At 41.9% G+C, this 22320-nt stretch overlaps 1 protein-coding gene across 2 annotated transcripts in view; it reads left to right on the top strand.

The window, feature by feature from the left end:
• Positions 1–20389, top strand: part of CLTB (clathrin light chain B) — a 53320-nt gene extending 32931 nt beyond the window's left edge. The window contains exons 4-6 of one of the 2 annotated variants that reach the window (XM_077472389.1): positions 300–411; positions 13551–13604; positions 17394–20389. In XM_077472389.1, the coding sequence (XP_077328515.1) occupies positions 300–411; positions 13551–13604; positions 17394–17565 (338 nt within the window). In that variant the 3' untranslated portion in view covers positions 17566–20389. The remainder of the gene's footprint in view (positions 1–299; positions 412–13550; positions 13605–17393) is intronic. The other variant, XM_077472390.1, reaches the window with a different exon arrangement.
• The last annotated feature ends 1931 nt before the right edge of the window (positions 20390–22320 follow it).

Below are 22320 nucleotides of genomic sequence, written 5' to 3'. Positions count from 1 at the left end.
TTCTTTTAATCCGGGACCAATAAAAAAAAAAGTATTGTTAAACAATCTTGTCATCCAGGTTCTGTATGCATTGCCCCCCTACATATATGTTCCCCCTACTCTGGAACATATACATTGTCAGCTTATCTAAGTCGACATAATATTTTCCAGTGCAGATAAAAAAAAATAGAAAAGCTAAATTGATTTAAAATGCTAACATTCTTTTCTTTCAGCAAATAAAATAATCCAGCCAACTTTCCTAAGTGCTCTTGTCTCCTTTTACACAATTTACCATTATGTTTGTCACTTGTATGTAACAGATGCGGCTGCCAAGGTGACGGAACAGGAATGGAGAGAGAAAGCCAAGAAAGATCTGGAGGAGTGGTACCAGAGACAGAGCGAGCAGATAGAGAAGAATAAGATTACAAACAGGTCAGTAGCCTGACTGCCTATTCACTAATTCTTTTCTACAAATGCCTGTATTTACATTTAAATAGCAACTCCATCTAAAGCTCTTTGACTTTTGAATGGAGTGGTGTAAAGATTGATCACCCACCATGAGCTCTCCCTAAATCAGATACAGTCACGTTTCCTGCCTCTCCTCCTCCCCAGGGAATATTCTCCATATATTACCATGTAGAATTCTAGCTTCCCATGGACTTCTAAGGGGCTGTATATATTCTGAGTATGACCCCCATAGAAGCCTTTAAACTAAAAGGAAAAACAAAGCTTGTTTAAAAAAATTATATAATTGCTCTACAATCCAATTCACTATTTAAAGCAGAGTTCCGCCCAAAAGTGGAACTTCCACCCATTAGTCTCCTTGCCCCCTCCGGTGCCACATTTGGCACCTTTCATAGGGAGCGTATACTTGTCTTTGATAGGTATCCTGTGCCCACTTCCGGGAGTCTCGACCGCAGCTGATGATATCACCGCTGGGCTCCCTCCTCCATCCCCCGCCGCCAGGCCAGTTGGAGATCGCAGCAGGTGACTCGCGCATGCGTAGTAGGGACCCGGCATGAAGTTGTAATGCTTCACTACCGGGTTCCCTTACTGGCTATTTGTGGCGGCAGCACCGACAGCTAATGGAAACGGCAGCTGCGGTGCCGACATCACTGGACTCCAGGACAGGTAAGTGTCCTATTATTAAAAGTCAGCAACTGCAGTATGTGTAGCTGCTGACTTTTAATTTTTGCAGGGGTGGGCGGACCTCCACTTTAATGTTAGCAGAATCACCTTTCCATTTCGGCCTAGAGTCATGATTGTCTAGCTGGCTTGTTGGCAGGGGAATGTACCTAGGGTTGCCACCTCATGCCTTTAAACTCGAACACATATGAAGTACATGGGTTCTGAGGCTAATTTAATGCAGATAAGGCACCAAGTCGAATTACCACCTTAACCTCCCTAGCGGTAATCCCGAGTCTGGCTCGGGTTGGGAATTTCATTACAATAGCGGTAACCCCGAGCCAGACTCGGGTTTGCACCGCTCGATGCAGGGGAGGACACAGGGATCGTTACTTACCTTGTCCGCCGCGCTGTGTGATCGAGCTGTCCTCCGCTTGATTCACAGTGCCGAATGCCGCCGAGCTCCGTTCCCTGTGGCGTTACGATGCACGGGAGCGGAGAACGGCGGCAAATTCAAAAAAGTAAAAACACACAAAACACACACAGTACTGTAATCTTACAGATTACAGTGCTGTAGTAAAAAATACACACCCCCTTTGTCCCTAGTGGTTTGTGCAATGCCGTGCATGCACTTTTATATTATAAATACAGTTTTTTACTGCTTGGAATTTGGAGATTGTCCATAGCAACCAAAACATGTCCCTTTTTCAGTTTTTTTTTGGATTTGATTACATTATTGAATAATTTTTATTATTCTTTATTATATTATAAACTTTATCATACCCGGGATGTCCGCTAGACTTGAAGAGATTTCAGAGCGTTATTCCTAAGAATTACAGGACTACAAAATAAAAGCCAGATTTCCATGCAAAATAATTGTACCGCTTTCAGCACCTTATTCCAGACTGAATCATACCGCCAGGGAGGTTAATCAGCCACAGAACCTGTGTAATTCATATGTGTTTGGGTTTAAATAGATGAGGTGGCAACCCTACATGTACCTGGAAACATTTGTAGGTGTTCATGGCAACACTTCCTTACAGTCGGGTGAGAGTGAAAACCAGCAGGGGAGTGGGGAGGGGAGAAAATCAAACTCGGGCACAGTTCAGTAAGACCCCTTTCACACTGGGGCGGTTTTCATGCGCTTTAGCACTAGAAATAGCCTCTGCAAAGCGCTTCCCGTTCCTGCAGGACATTCCAAAAAGTCCTGCAAGCAGCATCTTTGGGGTCCGTTCGCAAACGCTGTATTTAACAATCCCCAAACGCCCTGCCCATTGGAAGGAATGGGCAGCACTTTCAAATCGCCTTTAAAGTGCGTTGAAAGCGCTGCAAAACAGGAGTTTTTTTAATCCTTTTTTTGGAGTTAAAAGTGCCCCGCTTAAAAAGCGCCACTTAAACAGTGTTACAGCAAGCGCTGCTTTAGCGCAAATGGATGGGCGTCTCAGTGTGCACACCCTAAATTACATAAAGCATCCTGTTTGGTATAGGGCATCCCTGGCAGTGTCATTAAATAGACTGCATTGCACATTTCATCTTAGAGCTTTAAATATTTATCATAGCAGAGGTGCTGCAGTGTTTCTTATTACACCATGGAGATCGATAATTCTGTTACAGCAAAGGCAAAGCTCTGCTGAGTTTTTCCTTCAGGTTTACCAAAACCATTTAGTACAAGGGCCTGCCTGATTGCATACACATTGAAACTCCTAAGGTTTGACCTCATATTATATGGTTTTGGTAAATCTGAAGGAAAAACTCAGCAGAAAATCTGATAGTGTGTATGGAGCCTTAATGTTTGACCACATATTATATGTTTTTGGTAAATCTGAAGACAAAAATTTAATGGTGTGTATGGGATGTAAGCCTTTATTCCAGCAGTCATATAAGAGTTTCAATGTGGATGCAATCAGGCAGGCCCTTGCACTACATGGTTTTGGTAAATCTGAAGATAAAAATCGGCCGAAAATCTAATGGTGTGTATGGAGCCTTAATGTTTGACCACATATTATATGTTTTTGGTAAATCTGAAGACAAAAATTTAATGGTGTGTATGGGATGTAAGCCTTTATTCCAGCAGTCATCCAAGAAGATGTGACAGATTCCCGCTCAGATCATGCTGAGATCATTGAAATGTACTGTGCCAGATCAATGCAACCTTCCTCCAGCAGTTACAGTTGAAGCCATGAAATGATCTAAACTGTTGGTGGTAGGTCGCATTGATATGTTCTGTCATTGTGTGCTTATAAGGTGGATGGAAGAAGTTTCAATTGCCTGAAGATTGCTGCGTATGGCCGGTATAATTCTTGCACTCTGCTCCTTTTTTGTCTTGTTTGTACTTTGTACTAGGTAGTAGTAAGGTGTGTACGAGACAATGAACTAACACTAATAGACGCCAGAGTTAATCATTAAGCTAAAGTCAGTTGTTCTGTAAGGCAACACCCATTTTTGTATATGCAGTAAAAGCATGATCAAAGAGTTAGCCAAGCAGCATAGATTGCAGGAACTTTGTAAAGTTGCATTCCGCCCAGGTTCACACTGACTACAGGTTGGAAATCATGCTGATTCAGCTGAACTCACACAATTTCATACCCGCATGTCATTCCTACTTCGGGAGCGATTTCAGAGACATCTGTGGGGGTTGCTGCACAGATGTCTATACTAATCGCCTCCCCGAAGTCGCCAAAAGTAGTACAGGAACTCCTTTTGGGAATCAGTGTGGCACAGGCTTAGGACAGTGCCAATGACGGCAAAAGCCACCGATTTGGCATGCGATTTGAAATGTCAAATCGCATTCCAAACTGGGCCAATTTGAACCTAGGCTCCACATGATTAAAGCTGGCCATACATTATACAATTTTACTATTCAATTTCCTTTAGATTTACCTTCAACTATGTAGTGCAAGGGCCTGCCTGATTGCATACATGTTGAAAGTGTTTTGGTTTGATCTCATATTATATGGTTTTGGTAAATCGAAAGTAAAAATGTACAAGAAAATTGTATAATGTATGGCCAGTCTTACTGCTGATTTGCTACACCATTTTTGCAGCCACTTTATGTCTGCTTGCGTGTATTTCAGTAATGGATGCATGGCATTTCTCAGGGTGGGTTTCTTGATGGTCAAAACAGTGGACTATACCTGCATAATGTATCTAAACAACCATTTGTATACAGTCCCCTGTCTAAAAGCACAGGATGACAATGTAAGAGTGCAGTTGGGAAACAGGGAAATGGCATTGTCGCCCTATAACAGGAAATGTGTAAACAAGAACCTTTAAGATAGGATTGCTAGGTATTATTTAGATGAAAGCTACAGATTTAAAATATGAGAATGACTTATAAAAATGTATGTTAGCTAATATAAGATTTTAGTGATTAGGTTTACATTTATTTTAATAAACTTGAATGTACTTTCAGTAATGCAGGCTGTAGTTTAGTGAGAATAATAGTGAAAGACTATTACAAATGTTAATTAAAAAAAAAAGTTAAAGCACAACTTTACCTGTAACAACTTGATAAAAAAAATCATGTTTTTTAGCCAGGAACATACATTCCATAATAATTATGCCACCAAAATTAGTGTATGCTGTAAATTTTCAGATTTGCACCTGTTTCTTTTTACCGGAGGCTGCCATTTTGCTGAAGCCAGAGCGCCTGAGCAGCAGTAAATCTTTAGGCTGTCAGCAGATCAGCCTCTAGTGCAGGGGTGTCCAAACTTTTTTCAAAGAGGGCCAGATTTGATGAAGTGAACATGCATGAGGACCGACCATTTTGCCTGACATTTTTTGAACCATTAAAATGAAATGTATATGAACTAATACACTGCCCAACAAGAATTATCTTGCCTTTGTGGCTGTTTGCGGTGAAGAGTCTAAGGTTGAGCTCAAGCGTGTTATTTGCATATACCGTATTTATCGGCGTATAACATGCGCCTTCACTTTAAGAGGGAAGTTTCAGGAAAAAAAATTCAATTTTAAATAAAGGACTGTGAACGAAATAAGGGTCAGTGCCCATTAATGAAGCCTAATCAGTGCCAATCTGAAGCCTCACCATTGCCATGAATAGAGCCTCAACATTGCCATGAATGCAGCCTCACCATTGCTAAGAATGCAGCCTCACCACATTGACATGAATGCAGCCCCTCTGAATGCAGCCTCGCCATTGCCATGAATGCAGCCTCACCATTGCCATGAATGCAGCCTCTGAATGCAGCTTCACCATTGCCATGAATGCAGCTTCACCATTGCCATGAATGCAGCCTCACCATTGCCATGAATGCAGCCTCACCATTGCCATGAATGCAGCCTTTGAATGCAGCCACACCATTGCCATGAATGTAGCCTCACCATTGACATGAAGGCAGCCTCACCATTGCCATGAATGCAGCCTCTGAATGCAGCCACACAATTGCCATGAATGCAGCCTCACCATTGCCATGAATGCAGCCTCACCATTGCCATGAATGCAGTCTCACCATTGACATGAATGCAGCCTCTGAATGCAGCCACACCATTGCCACGAATGCAGCCTCACCATTGCCATGAATGCAGCCTTTGAATGCAGCCACACCATTGCCTTGAATGCAGCCTCACCATTGCCATGAATGCAGCCACACCATTACCATGAATGCAGCCTCACCATTGCCATGAATGCAGCCTCTGAATGCAGCCACGCCATTGCCATGAATGCAGCCTCACCATTGCCATGAATGCAGCCTCTGAATGCAGCCACACCGTTGCCATGAATGCAGCCTCACCATTGCCATGAATGCAGCCTTTGAATGCAGCCACACCATTGCCATGAATGCAGCCTCACCATTGCCATGAATGCAGCCTCACCACTGCCATGAATGCAGGCTCTCAATGCAGCCTCACCATTGCCATGAATGCAGCCACACCATTGCCATGAATGCAGCCACACCATTGCCATGAATGCAGCCTCACCATTGCCATGAATGCAGCCTCACCATTGCCATGAATGCAGCCACACCATTGCCATGAATGCAGCCACACCATTGCCATCAGTGCAGCCTGATCCATGCCCATCTGCAGCCTCAGAGGGAACGGGGAGGGGGACGGGATGAGCACCAGATTACATACAGTAGAATCTCCTGTTTACTCTGTGGCCTCTTTAATACAAAGTCCCATCTCCTATGATAGACAGAACAGTTGTCCAATGCCAGCCCAGGAGATGGGACTTCCTATTACAGAGGCCTCCGAGTAAACAGGAGATTCTCCTGTATGTAAACTGACGGCACTCGTTCCGCCCCCTCCCTGTCCCCTCCAAGGCTGCCAGAACGATAAATACGTTGTATATTTTTTGTGGGCCCTCAACGAATCCCAGAGCGCTATGCGGCGCTTGGGCATTCGTTGGGGGCCACAAAAGATATATATATATCCAAATTACCAGTGGGGCCACATTAAAGTTTGGACCTGCCTGCTCCTGTGGCTCTGATTTTTAGCACAGTGTCAAAAATAGATTGCACATGAGCATGTGCAGAGCGAGGTGTATTATTTGATTTTAAACAATATAGACACTTATTTGTAATGTTTTGCAGCTATACCTGCATACGGGGCTTCATTTTCTGAATAAAGTTCCACTTTAAAACTGGAACTCTGGAAAAACTAAAAGTCTGCACCTGCACTTCAGGGGTTAACTGCTTGTTTGTACTTGCAGTGCCTTGAAAAAGTATTCATACCCCTTAAAATTTTCCACATTTTGTCATGTTACAACCAAAAACGTAAATTTATTTTATTGGGATTGTATGTGATCGACCAACACAAAGTGGCACATAATTGTGAAGTGGAAGGAAAATTATAAGTGGTTTTCAAAATTGTTTACAAATAAATATCTGCATTTGTATTCAGCCCCCTTTACTCTGATACCCCAAACTAAAATCTACTGAAACCAATTGCCTTCAGAAGTCACATAATTTGTAAATGGAGTCCCCCTGTGTATAATGTAATCTTAGTATAATTACAGCTGTTCCGTGAAGCCCTCAGAGGTTTGTTAGAGAACCTTAGTGAACAAACAGCATCATGAAGGCCAAAGAATACACCAGACAGGTCAGGGATAAAGTTGTGGAGAAGTTTAAAGCAGGGTTAGGTTATAAACAAGTATCCCAAGCTTTGAACATCTCACAGAGCACTGTTCAATCCATCATCCAAAAATGAAAAGAGTATGGCACAGCTGCAAACCTACCAAGACATGTCTGTCCACCTAAACTGACAGGTCGGGCAAGGAGAGCATCATTTGGAGAAGCAGCCAAGAGGCCCTTGGTAACTCTGGAGGAGCTGCAGAGACCCACAGCTCAGGTGGGAGAATCTATTAATCACCCACTCCATAAATCTGGCCTTTATAGAAGAGTGGCAAGAAGAAAGCCATTGTTGAAATAAAGCCATAAGAAGTCCTGTTTGCAGTTTGTGGAAAGCCATGTGGGGGACACAGCAAACGTGTGAAAGAAGGTGCTCTGCTTAGATGAGACCAAAATTGAATTTTTTGGCTTAAAAGCAAAAAGCTATGTGTGGCAGAAAACTAACACTGCACATCACATGGTCAGAGTTGATGGAAAGATGGATGGAGCCAAATACAGGGAAATCTAATGCCGCGTACACACGGTCGAACTGTTTGACGTACTTAGTCCGTTGAAACACATTTCAGCGGACAATCCGCTCGTGTGTGGGCTTCAGCTGACTTTTTCAGCGTGCAGTCCGGAGTACTAAGAATTTCGGTTTTTCCAAAAATCTGTCCGTCGTACTTTGGTTTCAGCGGACAATACGGTCGTCAGTATGCTAGTCTGACGGACTAAGAATGGCGCATGCCCAGAAAGGATTTACAGGGCTTTGCTGTGTCTTGGACTTCCTATTTCTAGTCCCGTCGTACGTGCTGTATGTCATCGCGCAAACTTTCGTTGGACTGTTTGGGTATCCGTGTGTGGTCAAGTCCGTTCAGTGGAAAGTACGACGGATTGTCCGTCGGATTGTATGACGGACTAAGTACGTCAAACAGTTCGACCGTGTGTACGCGGCATTAGAAGAAAACCTGTTAAAGCCTGCAAAAGACTTGAGACTGGGGCAGAGGTTCACCTTCCAGCAGACAACAACCCAAAACATACAGCCAGATCTACAATGGAATGGTTTAGATCAAAGCATATTCATGTGTTAGAATGGCCCAGTCAAAGTCCAGATCTAAATCCAATTGAGAATCTGTGGTAAGACTTAAAAATTGCTGTTCTCAGATGCTCTTCATCCAATCTGACAGAGCTTGAGCTATTTTGCAAAGAAGAAACAAAAATGTCACTCTCTAGATGTGCAAAGCTGGTAGAGACATCCCAAAAAATCTTGCAGCTGTAATTGCAGCAAAAGGTTGTTCTACCAAGTATTGACTCAGGGGGGCTGAATACAGGAGCACGCCACACCTTTTCATATATTATTTGTAAAAAAAAATGGAAAACCATTTATTATTTTCCTTCCACTTCACAGTTATTTGCCACTTTGAGTTGGTCTATCACATAAAATCCAAGTAAAATACATTTATGTTTTTGGCTATAACGACAAAATGTGGAGAATTTCAAGGAGTATGAATACTTTTTCAAGGCACTCTATGGCACAGAGAAAAGCAGATTTACTTACCTGATCCTTCGATCCCCCAGGATCCTATGTGCAGTGCTGCTAGACTGATCCCTTTGGCCCCTTCTCCTGCACTCTGGTGGTCTGGGATAAGGTCCTCTGACATTGGACGTGAGGATATTGAGGGACAGTCCACTGCCAGAGTACCATCTACTGGGAAAGTGAAGAACCAAATAACTAAAAGGGCTTTTCCATCTCCTAGACCAGTGATGGCAAACCTTGGCACCCCAAATGTTTTGGAACTACATTTCCCATGATGCTCATGCACTCTGCAGTGTAGTTGAGCATCATGGGAAATGTAGTTCCAAAACATCTGGGGTGCCAAGATTCGCCATCACTGTCCTAGACCAAGGGTCTCCAAACTGCAGCCCGAGGGCCAGATGTAGCCCTTTGCTATCCTTTATCCGGCCCTTGGGGCACTATTCCTCCTACTGACACCAACAAAGGGGCACTATATCTTCCACTGATACCAATGATGGGATACTATTCCTCCTACTGATAGGGGCACTACTCCTCCTAATGACCACCAACCCTGAGGCCATATTTATTCTCACTGATGCTGGACCTGGGACATTTTCTCCACCCACTGACCACAATCCGCCCTCCTAAATTCTAAAGGACAATAAACTGGCCCTTTGAAAAGTTTGGAGACCCCTGTCCTACACTAAGCAAGGTAGCCCCACTGTAAGGGTGGACTTTTATTTTCCTTGGAAATCATATTTAATCAAACAATAAAAGCAAGTTATGGCTTTGATCATTTTCAGGCACCTCACTATGAGTAATTGGGCAGTAGTAAGGGGCAGAAAAGGGTTCCATTCTTCTAATTAAAGTCAGTATGTACATAATGGAGCACTGTAGGTGTTGAGGTCACTAGAGTTAAATTGAAGACAACTGGAACTAGCTGAACAGGAATTAATGCAGAAATTTGGATTCAGTCCAGTTCAGGAGTCAGCGGAAAATTCAGCAGATATAAAAAGACATTATTTAATTCAATTATTGTTTCATGAACGATCATTAAACATATTTCTACACAGAGCTGGCAAAACATCCAGAATCTCAGCTAATAACAGCCTCCTGTAATCCTCTTCAGCAGCATTTGGTCTGGGAGTGGAAGGGGCAGTGCTGTAAACCTGTCAAGGCTCCACTGTTTTGTACCATGCTGTCCAACTAAAGCTGGTCTTATGCCCCATACACACAGTCGGAAATTCCAACGGAAAAAGTGAGATCGGATTATGTTGTCGGAAAATCCGATCATGTGTGAGCTCTATCGGATGTTTTCTGACGGAATTTCCAACTTAAAAAGAGAGCTGGATCTAAAATGTTCCGACAACAAAATCTGATCTGACTTTTTCCGATCGAGTGTAGAGAATTCCAATGCATAAAGTGCAACACATGCTCAGAAAAAATTTGGAGAATAAAGCCATTGGCTACTGGCGTCTATGTAGTCCCATCATACGTTTTGTACGTCACCTCGTTCCGAACGATCGAATTTTCCGACAACTTTGTGTGTATGCAAGACAAGTTTCGGCCAAAATCCGTGAGAAAAAATCCGACGGATTTTGTGGTCGGAATGTCCGACCGTGTGTATGGGGCATTACACTGATCAAAATTCTCCAACAATAATAACTGTCTTCTCCTAGTGGGGTGGCTTCTCCTGACCCCTGTCTGGGAGAATAAAATGGATCAGCTGGAGGGATTCCCCTGTCAGTGTTGATGGGGGAATCTAGCAAATTTCTTTCCTGCAACCCGTGGTTACAGGAAAGAAATTCGCTCTGTGTATGGCCTGCCTAAGCCCCCATTCACAGCTGACTGTAATTAGCTGCAGGGGACATATTGTGGGTTCCCTGCGATTTAGCTGTGGGTGGACAGCCCAATTGAAAGCAATGGGAGGCTGACAGCTATTCGCGGCCAATCGTATGTAATCACTTATGCAGCGATAACTTGCAAATTATTGACCCTGGATGCAGTTTGTCTGCGTCCAGGGCCAGCCATCCACAGGTAATCACTGCATTTTTCAAACAAACTACCGTATATACTCGAGTATAGGCCGACCCGAATATAAGCCGAGGCCCCCAATTTACCCCCAAAAAAACTGGCAAACTTATTGACTCGTGTATAAGCCGAGGGTGGGACATGCCTGTCCATCCCTGTGTGTGTGTCCGTCCATCCCTGTGTGTCCGTCCATCCCTGTGTGTCCGTCCATCCCTGTGTGTCCGTCCATCCCTGTGTGTCCGTCCATCCATCCCTGTGTGTGTGTGTGTCCATCCATCCATCCATCCCTGTGTGTGTGTGTCTCCATCCATCCATCCATCCATCCCTGTGTGTGTGTGTCTCCATCCATCCATCCATCCCTGTGTGTGTCTCTGTGTGTGTGTGTGTGTGTGTGTGTGTGTGTGTGTGTGTGTGTGTGTGTGTGTGTGTGTGTGTGTGTCCAGCCTACCTGTGTCCCGAGCCTTTGTCCCGAGCCTCCGTCCCGTGCCTTGCCTCCGTCCCGTGCCGTGCCGTGCCTTGCCTCCGTCCCGTGTCGTGCCTTGCCTTGCCTCCGTCCCGTCCCGTGCCGTGCCTTCCCTTGCCTCCGTCCCGTGCCCTCTTCGTCGGCGCCTCGGCGGCCATTGTAAAATTCAAAAGCCGCGCCTCCGCCTTCGCCTGTGATAGGCGGAACACTGAATTTCCCAGCAGCCTGTGTTCCGCCTATCACGGACATCGTATCATCCTCGTCCGTAGTACGAGGATGATACGATGTCCGTGATAGGCGGAACACAGGCTGCTGGGAAATTCAGTGTTCCGCCTATCACAGGCGAAGGCGGCGCCGGAGGCGCGGCTTTTGAATTATAGAATGGCCGCTGTCTGTCTGCTCGACACGCTGATCGAGCGGGCAGACAGCGATGACTCGAGTATAAGCCGAGGGGGGCACTTTCAGCCTCAAAAAAGAGGCTGAAAATCTCGGCTTATACTCGAGTATATACGGTATCTTCTAACAGTGTATGTAGTCTTTGTTTTTGGGAAAATCTGTTCACTCCAAAATCCAAAATCAAATGTTAAAAGCAAATATATTACTTTATATTACTAGTACTTTCAAACGACATTCATCAGGTCATCGAATGTATTCAGAATTTTCATTCAAATATTCATTTAGAAATGATTGGTTCCTATGCACAGCTGAATCAGATTCTGTGTACACCAGTTTTAGCAAATCACCACTTGTTCTTGTTCAAATCAGTAACATTTGGTCAGCGGTATAACTTTAATATCAATTTTTTTTTTTTAATTGTCTGTGGGTAGGATTCCCCTTAATCGTCCCACATTCAGACATTTGAAAAAGCAGCTACAACCAAAAACCCAACATAGATATGTATATTGGGCACAGGGAATACAATCAAGCCTGCAGGCCTTTATATGCTGTGTTCTTTAAATCTTTTATCATTTTTTTTTTCTTTTAAATTGCGTTTTTATTACAAATTGTTTCATTGGTATAATACAGCAAGGCCTTTGTATTACAGACTTCACAAATGGGAATAGGCAAGCAAAAGGTCAGATATTCAGTAATCTAAAAAAAAATATATATATTACTGTAGATACTGTGGATAGAGCCAATAATAACAAGTCTAACAATAGGTAAGGAAAGGAATAGTCACATGGCTCAGATAATTATTTAAATGATAATGAAATATATAAAAACTTTGATATTTTATGTCTCATTATTTTGATGCCTCCACCTAAACAGTGTTAATTTCATCGACTAAAATGACTAAAACATTTTAGTCGACTAAATTAATACTATTTTAGTTGATTAAAATAGGACTAAAACTAAAACAGTTGAAACGACTAAAATACGACTAAAACTAAAATGGCATTTTAGTCAAAAGACTAAAGCCCCATACACACTATCAGATTTACTGCTGTTTTTTGTCTTCAGATTTACCAAAACGATGTAGTGCAAGGGCCTGCCTGATTGAATCCACACTAAAACTCCTAAGGTTTGATATCATATTATATGGTTTTGGTAAATCTGAAGGAAAAAATCAGTAGAAAATGTGATAGTGTGTATGGGGCTTAAGACTAAAACTAAATTGAAATTTGACTTCAAAATTAACACTGGCCTTTAGTGCATGTTCATACCTCAATACCTTAAATAATAACATATGAGATTTTTCACTCCAGCAGGATATAATGAGTTTGGAAATTTTTTGAGAAATGTTAACTAATGCATTACAATTTAATTACACCCATTCGATTTCAGACGATTCAAATTAGTTTTAATCGACTAAAAGGTACTGGAGATTTAGTCGACTAAATACGACTAAAACTAAAACAATTGCAGAAGACTAAATTGGGACTAAAACTAAAATGTAATTTTAATTAATTAATTTTAGTGCTAAGACTGAAACTAAATCAAAATTTGCTGCCAAAAAATGCAATATTCACTTTCTTGAAACTGCATGTCACATTTTTATAGTGGGTTTTGTGTTTTGTATGCATTTTGCATGCGTTTTTCTCCCTCAGTCACCTGGGAAAAATGGACAATAACTCCAAAAAAAGGACTAATAAAAATAATTTTGAGTTTTTTCGTGCACTTTCATTAACTATAATGGAAGGTGCAGCTAGCGCAGAGCAGTGTATAAAAATGCAGTGCACAGATGTAAGCATTTAAAGGGGGCTATTTTACATGTGCTTTTTGATGCTATAAGAGGCAAAACGGGTCCTTAAAGTCTATGTTCAGCTTTTGGTTACAGCTGCTTTAACTTGACATTAGTGTGCACTAACTCTCTGTTTTCTTCTTCACGTCTTTCTCTCTTATTGTCTTTTGCACGCTGTTAACCCAGGATTGCGGACAAAGCATTTTACCACCAGCCTAATGCTGAAGTCATTGGCTACGTGTATGTTCTCTTTATTCTATCCTTTATCTCTTAATTCTTGATGTAATATTTCTTCTGCTGATTAGATAACCAATACCAATATCACAGTATAGTGGTCATATGTTATAATCGGGTTCTTGTGCATAGCTTTGTATGTCTGTCTAGTATAGTATATACTGTAGTAGTACATCTGGATTTATATGATATTACTGTTGGATGCCCGGTTTTTTAACCTATTCGTTTCCTTGGCATTTTAGGTAAAATTACATTTCATGTGTTCAAATATAAATTGATATAAAGTGTTATTTATTTCAAAGGTTATCTCAGGTATGTGTGGAGTTCAATAGAATACTCTAGCCCAGCATTTCTCAAACTTTTCAACACAGAGGAACCCTTGAAATAGTTCTCCAGGCTTCAGGAACCCCGGCTAAAAATTAGAAATCTACAACATGATGGTCAGTGTTTGGAATGGTCCTTACACTTGTGGTCATTGGGAAGAATTTCCTCCTTACAGATAGCTAAAAAGATCAATGGTGTCATTGGGAACTTATCTGAGAGGCAGAAATTGCTCAATACTGAAGGAACCCCTAGCAACCTCTGGAGGAACCCTAGTTGAGAATCACTGCTCTAGCCCTACCCTTTTTATGACTTTCAGGGGCTCAGAAGAATGTGACCCAGCAGAGATGCACATCATGAGAAGAATGTCACGATGTGGTTATGAGAGAAACATGATGGTTGCCAAAGCTTACTCATTTCTGAAAATGCTTGTGTCCTGCCTGTCAATTTAATCCAGTGGCTTTAACACTTTTGGAGACACTGACCTAAATGAAGTTGGCAGATTACTCAGATTTCTTTTGCCGCTTGTTTATTCCAAAGCAGTGATTTGTCCAACTAGCATTTTGAAAAAGAGAGGATGGCAGGCTGTATACTCCGATAAGCTATAACATTATGACCACTCACCAAAACCCATGGATGCATGGACTCCACTAGACCTCTGAAGGTATGCTGTGGTATCTGTCACCAAGCTGTCAGTAGCAGATCCTTTAAGTTCTGTAAGTTGCGAGGTGGGTCCTAAAGGGATCAGACTTGTTTTTCCAGCACACCTCACAGTCTTTATTGTGTTCCTCAAACCATTCGTGAATTCATCAGACCAGTCCACCTTCTTCCATTGCTCTTGTGGTCCAGTTCTGATGCTCACCTGCCCATTGTAGGTGTTTTTGTGACACGGATCATTATGGGCATCCTGACCAGACTGCAACTACACATCCCCATACACAAAAAACTGCCATTCACTGTGTGTTCTGACGCTATTCTATCAGAACCAACATTCTGACACTCACTCAGGTTGAACTGGATGGACTGGTGTCTTTATTCAACCTTACTGACTATGATACTATGAACATTAACTTTTTCAGCAATTTCGTCTGTTGGATCAGACTACACAGGCCATTCTTCTCTCTGCACGTACATTAATGAGCCTTGACCACACATGACCCTGTTGCCAGTTCGCTTGTTTTCCTTCCTTGGACCACCTTTGGTAGGTCCGGACTACTGAAGACTGGGAACATCCCACAAGAGCTGCAGTTTTGGAGATGCTCTGACTTCTGATCCAGTTGTCTAGCCATTACAATTTGGTCCTTGTCAAAGTCGCTGAAATCCTTACACTTGCCCATTGCTTCTACTTTCAACAAATCAACTTCAGGGATAGCATGCCTACTTGCTGTCTAATATATCCCACCAACATTCAGATGCCATTGTAACAAGATAATCAATGATATTCACTTTACCTGTCAGTGGTCATAATGTTGTGACTGATCTGTGTATATAGGTGTTTGGGGTTAAAATATACAGTGATAGAATTCAAGAGATGGGTTCCTTTTTTAATTTCTCACTCATAAAAATGCAATATTTTTCACAACATTGGTTCTTAAATGAACATCAGTTAATGATGCTAGCTGATCTATTTATTAAATGGAAAAAAAACAAAAAAATGTTAGGTTGTTCATTTCTTTTAGATCATCTTCATTTTGTGTGGGAATCCTGTTGTAAATATAGACATAAAAAACATGGCAGTGGACCTGTACTGTAAAGTAAGCATTATGTTACCCTTAGGAAAATTAAGAAACGCAAAGGACCAACATGAAAAACATTGTGGCATACTTAGTCCCCTTTCACACTGAGGCGCTTTACAGGCGCTATAGCGCTAAAAATAGCACTTGCAAAGCACCTCTCCTTTCACTGCAATTTTAAAGCCCGAGGGCTTTCACACTCTAGCGGTGCGCTGGCTGGACGCTCAAAAAAATCCTGCAAACATCATCTTTGAGGCGCTGTAGGAGCAGTGTATACACTGCTCCTAAAGCGCCCCTGCCCATTGAAATAAATGGGCAGCTGCGCTTTGCCGGCGCTTTTAACCATTTTTCAGCTGTTAGTGGGGGTTAAAAGCACCCCACTAGCGGCCAAAAAGCGCTGCAAAAATGATGGTAAAGAGACCCGCTAAAAATAGCGGCGCTGCTCAGTGTGAAAGTTCCCTTACAGTTCTTTACCTTTCCAACCCCAGTCATGTGGTCTCTACCAAGGGTAATGGAGACATTTATTTTTGTGTAAAGCCAGCCAATCAGTAACTATGCTTGAATACTGATCGTTTATAAGAGACAACATGACCACTAACTCCACATGGTAGACTTAATTTCTCTAAGGTTATACAAGAACAAGGAACATTACTTTCATTAAATGAGAAGTGTTCCTTGTGCTGGTGGCTGCTCTCTTAGTTGGAATCTTCCATCTTTTGCTGCCCCATACCCCCACAGCGGTAATCTTCTGGTGCTGTGGGGTGGGTTAATGTGAGCTTTAGGCACTCATTAAGAGTGCTGTCTATACCTGCCCTCTTTGTACCCATCTCTCATTTACAGAAGATGTACTTTAGCTTCCAGCAGTGAAAATCTAATTGTGAATGGAGGAATCAGACCGATCATAGAGCACTTTTCATTGCTGGAATCTAAAGTGCAGCTTCTTTGAATAAAGGAGGTGGGTCAAAAGGGTCAGCATAACCAGTTCTTTTGATGAGTACCCATGACAGGTCCAGTGGCTCCTATTAACCCCCACAGCACTGGAAGATTACTGCTGCAGAGGAATGGGGAGGGAGACAGAGGGCAGAAGAGTTCAACTAAAGCCGCATGCACACGACTGGTTTTCCCGTCGGAATAAACGCCGAAGGTTTTTCCGACAGAGTTCCGCTGAAACTGTCGTGCGTACACACGATCACACTAAAGTCCGATCCTTAAGAACGCAGGGCCATACAACACGTACGACAGGACTAGTAAAAGAATGTTCAATAGCCAATAGCCTCCATCTCGTACTTGCTTCCGAGCATTCTATTTCTAAGTCCGCCAGAATTTTCATGAAAAAAGTCAGATGATGCACACACACGATCAGAAATATACGATGAAAAGATTCCGCTGGACTTTTTCTGTCAGACATTCTGCTTGTGTGTATGCGGCATAAGAGAGTAGACACCAGCACAAGCGATACCTGTACTGAACTTTTAAAAGTATTACATAGCACCAGGTATCACATGGCGCTTATTATGTTTATTATTAAAGAAATCTTCCTCTGTGTCCCTTTGCATATTGTTTCACTTTGGTTGCAAAACAGCTAGGTAAGTAGAATTTTTAGAAGGGGGTTAACAGTGGCAGCTCCCATATTTTTCCTGGAAAAGATTTAACCTAAACATGTGCAGATGTTAGAAGTAAGCATGCTCACTGGTAATCTGCACAGGTATTGTTGCTAACCTCTCTATTGTTCTTCTACCAGAGCATCAGATGAGGTTCTTGTCTCTGAGACCAAGGATGAGGATACCGGCACTGAATGGGAACGCGTTGCCCGACTTTGCGATTTCAACCCCAAGAGCAGCAAGCAGTCAAAAGATGTGTCCCGCATGAGATCCGTGCTTATCTCCATGAAACAGACACCTCTGTCTCGCTAACCTTTCCTATCCAACCTCACTTCACCTCCCTGCTTCACATTATACCAAAGAATCCATCCACACTGGTCGGAGGCCCATGCATTTATGTTATAAACATGACCAAGGCACCAATCCCGCATTGTCCCCTCATTAAGACACCTATTAATGAACTCAAACTACAACTCACAGTACAGCGTCACCACTTCAGCTTTGAGTTGTGATTTGATAATTTAAGAATGCTGACTGTTGTTACAGAAGCATGTGGTGGGTAGATGAGCAGCTTATGAGATATTTTGATTTTTTTCTGTGTGCCTGTCTTTTTAGAATGCTTGCTTGTATATTGGTCATAAACTGAGAAAAGTAAAGCTTGTGAGGCAAGGTGCGAAGTACTGTAAATCCCCTCTAAATAGGATACAAAAACTGCACAGAGGCATTATGACAAAAGTCTTGATAGAAACATGTTAGCCAACATCAAATAAGTTCATTCTTTAACAAAACTGATCCTTTATTTAAAGAAAATGTAATATTTTAGTTGTACAACACTTCCAGTAAGACTGCACAAGTTTCTCTGTCCGGCTCTATCTTCTATCTAACTGGTCTCTTAATACATGTGTAAGCTGTATCTTGACAGACCAATCTTCTTTATTGGTCTTCTCAGTTGTATAGCAGCTAAGGGAGAGAGTTCTGTCATAACCAGTAACAGAACAATTTCAGAATGGCTGACTTGCACCAGTTTCTAGAGACACTTAGCTGGAAGCTAGAGGAATCCTCAGCAGAATGGTGAAACTTAAGCCTCGTACACGTACACGTATACACTACGTATAGTGTGACAGCTCAGGTTGGAGCCACTGTACTAACAATCTGATGTTAGTACAGCGATCTCCCCTGCTGTGCTATTGTGTTCTGACAGAGGGACGGGCCCCCCCGGCAGAACACTCCGGTCAGCCCTCTCAGACATTGGCTGAGAGCTCTGATCGGGAGACGGTTGGCAGAACTTTTTCGGTCATGAGCCTTTGTCAGAAGCTGGCCGAACCGGTGTACCAGTTTGCCGGCCGACACTCAGCCGTGTGTACTAGGCTTTGCCTTTTATAGAACACTTATATTTTTGATCCTACCTACCTGTTGTAATATGAGAAGTATTTGACTTGTATGTTACCTGTAGTGGTGACTTATTCAGCCTTTGTACAGATTTCAATTAAACCAACTTTGGGATCTACAAAGCCTTTTTTCTTTCAATGGAAAAAGAAAAAAATTGCTGTAATTTAAAACTAATAATACACAATACATCTTTCAAGCATCTATCCTATTGCTATATTTATTGGTAGTATTAAAACATAAAATTGTTCTAATCCAGTATTATTTTAAACAAAGGCTTTTGTGAGGTTTTTTTTGTTTTTCTCTCAGTCATTCCAGTATTTTAAATGCGGTCTCTAAAATTATCTTTTAATTTATTTTTATGTCAACAAACATGACTTTTTTTTCATTTCTAAAGGGAGAGATACTATCAATATTGCATATAATTTACAGATATGTTTCGGTATTGCTTTTAGAAAAGCAGCAGTTTTGTCCAATCGCTTAAGTATAATTTGGCACAAGTCTTTATTGCTGGATCAAACTACGGAGCTGCATTTGTTGGTGTAGTTCTTCTTTTTCAGTCATGTCTGTTTTTGCAGTGCTGAAATGCTATATATTGCAAGTAAAATGCTGATGTATTATCCATCAACAAGGATTCCTTCCCTGCAGTGGTTGCCCATATACAATTTTGCATTGTGTACTTCTAGATCCAGACTTCATCCAGCTCTCCCTGTCTAAAACAGAGGTCTCCAAACTACAGCCCATAGGTTATATCCAGGCCGCAGTTAGAGTCAGTGGTGTATCCTCAAGATTGAGGATTCAGGTCAGTAGAGGCTGCCTTCGGTTCCGCCAGTCTCCAGGACAGGTTTCCCCCTCTGTTTTGTTGTCATTATCCCCATTGTTGGTTGCTAGGACCACTAGGAACTATCTCTGTCCAGACCTGCCCTGCATGTCCGCTCCTGCCCTGCAGCTACAGTCTTCCTGTAAGCTTTACAGTGGTAAGAGGGACTCTGATGGGGACTATCATATAAAGAGGGAACCTTGTTGGGGACCCTGATATATTTGGGCACTCTGATGGGGACTCTGAGGTAAGAGGGGACTCTAATGGGGTTCCTAAAGTAGGGGGGGCTGTGACAGGGACCCCGATGTAAAGGGGGACCCTGATGGGAACCCTAATATAAGGGAGGACTCATTTCAGCCTACAAATATTTGTAAAATACACAATGTGCCCCTTGCACTAAAAAGTTTGGAGACCCCCTCGTCTAAAATATTTATGGGATACAATAAGGTACACGGTTTCCTACACCCAACCAGATGCAGCTGCAGGAGAACTGAACAATATAATGCACAACACACACGTTCCGCCAGACAGACGCAAATAGAATTTAGTGATACATACCTATCAGTCTCATCTCATATCTTCCATTTAAAAATGCTGACAGGTCTTCTCTAAAGCCAACTTGCAAATGCAGCAGCAGCTGCTGTGGAGGACTATATCTTTCCAATTCTGTTCAATAATGCTGAATGTAAGCATTCTGTTCTGCTTTGCTGAATGGTATTTAAAGGATTCCTGTTGCACATCCTCTTATAGATCATCAAGGCAATCTGTCTCTTGGTGGAATGTTGTTTATAGCTATGGCAATACAATTTGGATTCACTATATAATGAACAAGAGTTTAAAGCAGGGGGAAAGTACTGCATTGTAAAGGACACATATGATCTGTGCACAATGCATTTCCAAATCAATAAATCTAAAATGATAAACTGTAAATTTGTTGTGGTGTTTTTGTGACATAAAGAAATGTAATCTATAATTGCAAAAGTACATGACATCTGCGATGTACCCTCAAAAACAAAAAAAAATATATATTACAGCTTACCACTCCATAGATTATTTTTTTCCTCTTTATTTTCGCCTGGTCTTCCTGCAAAATAACTTAGTTCATGTATTTTCATGTCTACACTAATTTCTCCATTGTATCTATGGATGTCACATAGGCTGGGCTTCAAACATATCTACCTTTGTTCATCTCCACTAGATGGTAAAATGATGGGACTTGTAGTTTACACAATAAAGATAAGACTATTTGTGCTTTCTTTTAAGCTCACTGGAGGTGACAAGAATATTAAATTTCTGCCAAAATCAACAGGTATTTTCTGTACTTATTGAAAATATTCTTAGCTTAAAAAGGAAAACTTTTGCAGCCACCATATCTACTGGAAAGCTGTAATATATCATTTTTTTTGTTTTGAGGTTTAGATAAATGTTAAAACCAGCATTTTTGGCTCTCCTGGGTCCTTATGCTTCTCCTAGTTGTATCAACCCCTTCCTATGTTAGCATTTTTTATTAGCATCTACATCACAATGTGAATGTCTTTAAGGTCAGAGATTTTTACAAATCTGCAGAGCTGATGTGATTTGTAAGTTGAGAAAACAGCAGTAGTCATTGTAGTTTCAGCTTGAGTTTTGCTGGAATCACAATTGTTTCATGTAGGCCTCAGGCACATGGGGTGTTAAAAACGCCATGTTTAGGAGAGTTTGGCATTTTTCTGTCTTTAAACGTCCTTCAATGTTCCATGCACACATAGGCATTTACAGGTCTTTAGAGGCAGAAATAAAACCCCACTGTCAGCGCGTTCAGGTCAGGAGCAGCAGTAGAAAAATACTTAATGCGCCCTAAACACATGTAAACAAACACCTCTAAACACTCATTAACGCAAAGGCATGTTTAGTGCTTGAACGTTAATTCATTTCAATAACCAAATTCTGGCCAATGAAATGTCTCAAGCGCTTCACGAGTTTACAAAAATGTTGACTCTGCACGTTGTTGACTCTGCTTTTTCTCCTGCCAGGGGAAAGGCATTCAGGAGAGCTGGGCAAACGTCCAGTGTTCATGAGGCCTTACACAGCGTGATCTCCAGAGACCTAATGCTGGTTCCTGCATACCCAAACAATAAAAGGTGCTGCGCTAGATTTTAAATGTGATATCCCAATTAGGTGATGAATATAAAAGTGCAAAAAAAATATATAATAAAATTAAAGTCCAACTAGTAATGTAGTGAATACGAAAATACAGTGCCTTGAAAGAGTATTCATACCCCTTGAAATTTTCCACATTTTCTCATGTTACGACCAAAAACGTAATTGTATTTTATTGGGATTTTATGTGATGGACCAACACAAAGTGGCACATAATTGTGAAGTGAAAGGAAAATGATACAGTGAGGGAAAAAAGTATTTGACCCCCCACTGAATTTGTACATTTGCCCACTGACAAAGAAAGGATCAGTCAATAATTTTAATAGTCCGTTTATTTGAGCAGTGAGAGACAGAATAACAACAAAAATATCCAGAAAAACGCATTCCAAAAAAGTTATAAATTGATTTGCATTTTAATGAGTGAAATAAGTATTTGATCCCCTATCAATCAGCAAGATTTCTGTCTCTCAGGTGTCTTCTATACTGGTAACGAGCTGAGATTAGGAGCACACTCTTAAAGGGAGTGCTCCTAATCTCAGCTTGTTACCTGTATAAAAGGGCCTGGAGGCAGCCCAATCCCCTTAATGGAACAAGAGCACACTGGACACCCAGCATGTAGCGCAGTGGCAGCAAAGGTGTCCGGTGTGTCCCCAGACCACATCTACACCAGTAACAAAGGGCCCCTACCCCCACCTATAACTGGCCTTCACAGCAAGGAGCAC

Source organism: Lithobates pipiens, unplaced genomic scaffold, assembly GCF_037356315.1.
Source record: "Lithobates pipiens isolate NorthernLeopardFrog02 unplaced genomic scaffold, aLitPip1_a1.2 Scaffold_8, whole genome shotgun sequence".
In the NCBI taxonomy this organism is placed as follows: domain Eukaryota; kingdom Metazoa; phylum Chordata; class Amphibia; order Anura; family Ranidae; genus Lithobates; species Lithobates pipiens.
The sequence above is the reverse complement of the archived record's forward strand: the minus strand, read 5'-3'. Positions and strand labels throughout refer to the sequence as shown.